This window comes from Pantherophis guttatus, chromosome 1, assembly GCF_059756535.1.
Source record: "Pantherophis guttatus breed Tessera chromosome 1, ASM5975653v1, whole genome shotgun sequence".
Taxonomy (NCBI): Eukaryota; Metazoa; Chordata; class Lepidosauria; order Squamata; family Colubridae; genus Pantherophis; species Pantherophis guttatus.
The window spans coordinates 56477485-56481905 of NC_142063.1; the positions used below are offsets into that span (position 1 = coordinate 56477485).

The 4421-nt window shown below is 32.5% G+C and overlaps 1 protein-coding gene across 1 annotated transcript; it reads right to left on the reverse strand.

Moving 5' to 3' along the window:
- Positions 1 to 1734: 1734 nt before the first annotated feature.
- On the reverse strand, positions 1735 to 4071 carry LOC148116415 (uncharacterized). Its single transcript, XM_087874594.1, has one exon. It carries the CDS (start codon positions 3792 to 3794, stop codon positions 2754 to 2756), a length of 1041 nt encoding a protein of 346 aa, XP_087730720.1. The 5' UTR covers positions 3795 to 4071; the 3' UTR covers positions 1735 to 2753.
- Positions 4072 to 4421: the final 350 nt, after the last annotated feature.

Genomic DNA, 4421 nt, shown 5'->3' on the forward strand with positions numbered 1-4421 from the left:
CAATTTCTTCTGATATCCTTCAATATCTTTCTCTGTCAAGTTTAACGGTAACATCTCAAATAAAAAATTAAACTTTGGCAACAACATCATCTTACACATTGCAATTCTACCAAACCAAGACAACTTTATCATTTTATATTTATCTATCTTTTTCTCAATTTCATTCATCACCACATCATAATTTAATTTTTTCATTTCTTTAACTTTGAGTGAAAGTGTTATGCCCAAATATTTCAATGTTTTTTTAATCCTTATCCCAAGTTGTTCTTGCATATTCTCCCACTCCTTACCATTATTATTCATTAATAATTCCGATTTTGACCAATTTATTTTCAAACCTGTCATTTCCTCAAATTCTTCCAAATGCTTATGTATCCTTTTCAAATCTTTCTCTATATCTTTCAAAATAATCAAAGTATCATCCGCATACAGATTTATCTTATATCCCTTATACCCTTCCAATTCTTCATCTTTTTCTATCATTTTAGTCAAAATTTCCATAACTAATAAAAATAATGTTGGAGACAGGGGACATCCTTGTCTTGTACCCGCTTCCAATCTTATCTCTTCTGTCAGCCTTCCATTCACCTTCACTCTTGCACTACTTTTTTGATACAGTTTTGAAATAACATGTATAAACTTATTACCAAAACCTAGTACCTCAACAATTGTTTTAATAGTTTCCCATTGTACAGAGTCAAAAGCTTTGAAAATATCTAATGATATTATACCTATTTTATCAGCATTATATTCAGCAACATCTATAATATTTAATACTCTTCTGACAATATCACTCATGTATCTACCCTTCACAAAACCTACTTGGTTATAACTTATATATCTATCTATAAATCTACTTAATCTATTATTTATAATGGCAGTAAATATCTTTGCATCTTGATTAATTAAAGAGATGGGCCGATAGGACTCAATCCTTTCTAAGTCTTTATCTGGTTTAGGGATTACAGATATCACCGTTCTGTTCCATGACAACGGAACTTCTCCACCATGTAAAATTCCGTTAAATAGTTTTTGCAATTTTGGTATTATTATTTCCTTAAATTCTTTATAAAACTCAGCAGGTAATCCATCTTCACCTGGAGCTTTTCCTAATTTTATTTTTTGTATTACTCCATTAATCTCGTCTTGTGTTATATCTTCTTCCATTAAATCTTTATATGTTTGGTCAATTTTCACAACATGTTTTTCTAAATAGCTTCTCAGTTTTCCCCGATCAATTAATTTTTTCGAATATAAATTTTGAAAAAAGTTCCTGACCACTTCACATTTTTCTAATTTTTTATAGCGTCTTATACCCTTATCATCTATCAAGGCTCCAATTTCTCTCTTCTCTCTTTTATTTTTCGCCATCCTTGCTAATAACTTAGAGTTTTTATTGCTAAATTCAAAAAAATTCCTATTTAAATATCTCATATTCTTTTTTACCAATTCTATATCTTCTTCTATCAATTTATTTTTTAGCAAATTTAATTCCTCCAAAAAAAATTTTTCTTTAGTAAGCAAAAATTGATTTTCCAATTCTTTAATCTGGCTTTTATCTTTTTCAATTTTATTTTTATAATTTTTATATTTTCTGCTTGATAACTTGATACTTTCCCCTCTAAACACTGCTTTCATCGCATCCCAAACAATTTCAAATTTAACCTCTCCATTATCATTCAATCTCCAACATTCTTCCCATTTTTTAAATATCCATTTTTTATCCTCCTCATTTTTATACAGTTTTTCATCATATCTCCAACAACTTCCTTTTTTCTCAAAATTAAAATCTATTTCCATCGTAACTTCTGCATGATCAGAATCCTTAAAAATTCCCACATCTATCTTATCCACATTATTCAACAAATCTTTAGAAACTAAGATATAGTCAATTCTTGAATATTTATTATGTATCTTAGAGTAAAAAGTGTACACTCTTTCAGTTCCTTTCACTTCTCTCCAGACATCCACCACGCCGTTTTGAAACATCCATTTATTTAAGGTCCCCATTTTATTTGCTCCTCCACAACGAGTGGGGTTAGTACTATCTATTTTATCTCTAATTAAATTAAAATCCCCAGCCACAATTACTTTCCCTACACTTTCGATTTCCAAAATTTTAGTTATTTTTTCAATAAATTCTTTTTGCTTCTCATTTGGTAAATATAAATTAACCAGTGTCACTTTTTCCTCGTTAATATTTCCCACAATTATTAAATATCTTCCTTCTTCATCCACAATTACTTGTTCTTTTTCAAAATATACCCTATCTGATATCAATATAGCAACTCCTCTAGCTTTTGAAGTTCCAAAAGATTTTTCATAAATTTGCATACCCTTTATATACATTTTATTTGAGTCTTCAGATTTCTGATGGGTTTCTTGCAAAAATAATATATCTGGTAAATCTCTTTTAATTTTAAGTTCCAATCGTCTTCTCTTGATCTAATTCCCTGTACCCTTCACATTCCATGTCATTATTTTTATTAAACCCATTTAAACTGTAACTTTTTTAATCCTTTCCCCTCCTCTTCCTTTCTGTGCCCAGATCCCAGCACCAATCTCCCACATTCCAAACAACATTCAACATAGAAGAAAAAAAACAATAAAAAAAACAAAAAAGGACAAAAAAAACATCAAACATTGAATAACAAACAATATTCGTCCCCCACATCCTCAATTGGTTTCCGCCTCTATAAAGAGAGTGGGGGAGAGGGGACGTGCCAATGGTCGGGTCACTTCTTTCGGGTAGTCTACTTAAATTCATCTCTCAGAGAAAAGGGTGGTAATTTCTCCCCGCACTCAGCTTCCTGCAATTCTTTTTCAAGATCCTTGAATTTCTTATCCACTCCATCTCCCATTATATCATCACGACTTTTCTTTTGTTCAACCATCGCAGGTGAGATTTCCTTCCGCTTTAGTCCTTTAGGATCTTGTCCTCCAGCAGCCCCTTTTTCTTCTGGTGTTGATGTTTTTGCATATGTTCCACCCATCTTGAGCATTTGATCTTTTATCTCTGTTACGTCCTCATACTTTACAATCAATCCAAGTTCGTGTAAGTATAACACTGCATCTGTTTCCAAAGTAATTATTTGCATTCTTCCTTTATAAAAAAATTTTAGTTGCTGTGGCGGTCTCCAGTTATATTTAATTCCATTGTCTCTCAGAACCTTTGTGATTGGTTTCAAAAAAAATCTCCACGCCCTTTCTTCTCTTGATATATCCGGAAAGACTTGAATAATTTTCTCCTCAAATTTCAAAGCTTCACCCATCTCTCTCACTTTCACCATCACTTCCAATTTGTCACTAAGATTTGCAAATCTGACAAGTACATTTCTATTTAAGCTGTTTTGTCTTTTAAACCCAATTCTAAAAACACTTGCCAGATTTGTTGCTGTAAATGTGATTTGTGTATCCAAGTCATTGAGCCATTTTAAAACTCGTTGTTTTAAATTGTCCACTTTTTCTTCTTGAATTCCACGAATAACCAGATTATATTTCCTCGCTTCTTCTTCCAAAAGACAAATTTTTTTATCTTGTTGTTCATTTTTAAAAAAGATTTCTCCAATTTGCCGATCTATCTTTGCATCATGTGTATGAATCTGCTCAATTTCATCTTTAATTATTGTCATTTCTGCTGTTTGCTTTGCAAAATTTTCATTCATTTCTTGCTTCATTCTTTTAATTTCCAATGTCATATTATCCATACTATCTGACAGTCCTGATATCTTTTCACTAATTTTGGTTAAGGCCACAGCAACTTGTTGCATTTCTAAAGATTGTTGGGTCGCCATTTTTTAATAAGTTTTAATTATCCACTTTTGCCAAGAGGGTCTGTAATGAAGATTAAGGGACAGCAATCCAATATTGAAGCTGAGACAGCTTATTATTGCACTCAAAAGGGCCAGCAATAAAAGTTTATAGTTCTCAATTCAGCTTACGTAATTTCCCTAAAAAAAAAAAGCTAACATCCGTTGGAAGGCACTGCCCAGAAATGCGTTTTGCCGCTTCAACTCAGGCACTTTCACAAACAAAAGATCAACTTAAAGTTCACATATTCTTCCAAGAGAGAGAAAAAAAAAACCCTTCCACCAGTCTTTGATGTTCCATGCCTTTATCTCACAGCAAAAACAAACACAGATCGCAGTAATAATGAGAACAAAGACAGCTATTTACTCCAAATATGCAATCGCGACTGCCTATCTGGTCACCCCTCGCTCCTTCCACTTTCCCACGCTATGAAAAGCTTCAAAATTTGAGTCGTTCAGGGTGACCTACCGATTCCAAAGTCCAGTCTGCTTGGGCAGTAGCTCTTCCGATACAATTTATAAAATTTTGGTCCTTATCAGTGCATTTCAAACACTTTAATCCACATTTATCTTCCGTAAAATGCCCTGCGAAGTGGAGAAAACGTCCTCACA

Coding starts and splice junctions, on each gene's coding strand:
- LOC148116415 (XM_087874594.1), bottom strand. CDS start 3,794: ATGGCGACCCAACAATCTTTAGAAATGCAACAAGTTGCTGTGGCCTTA.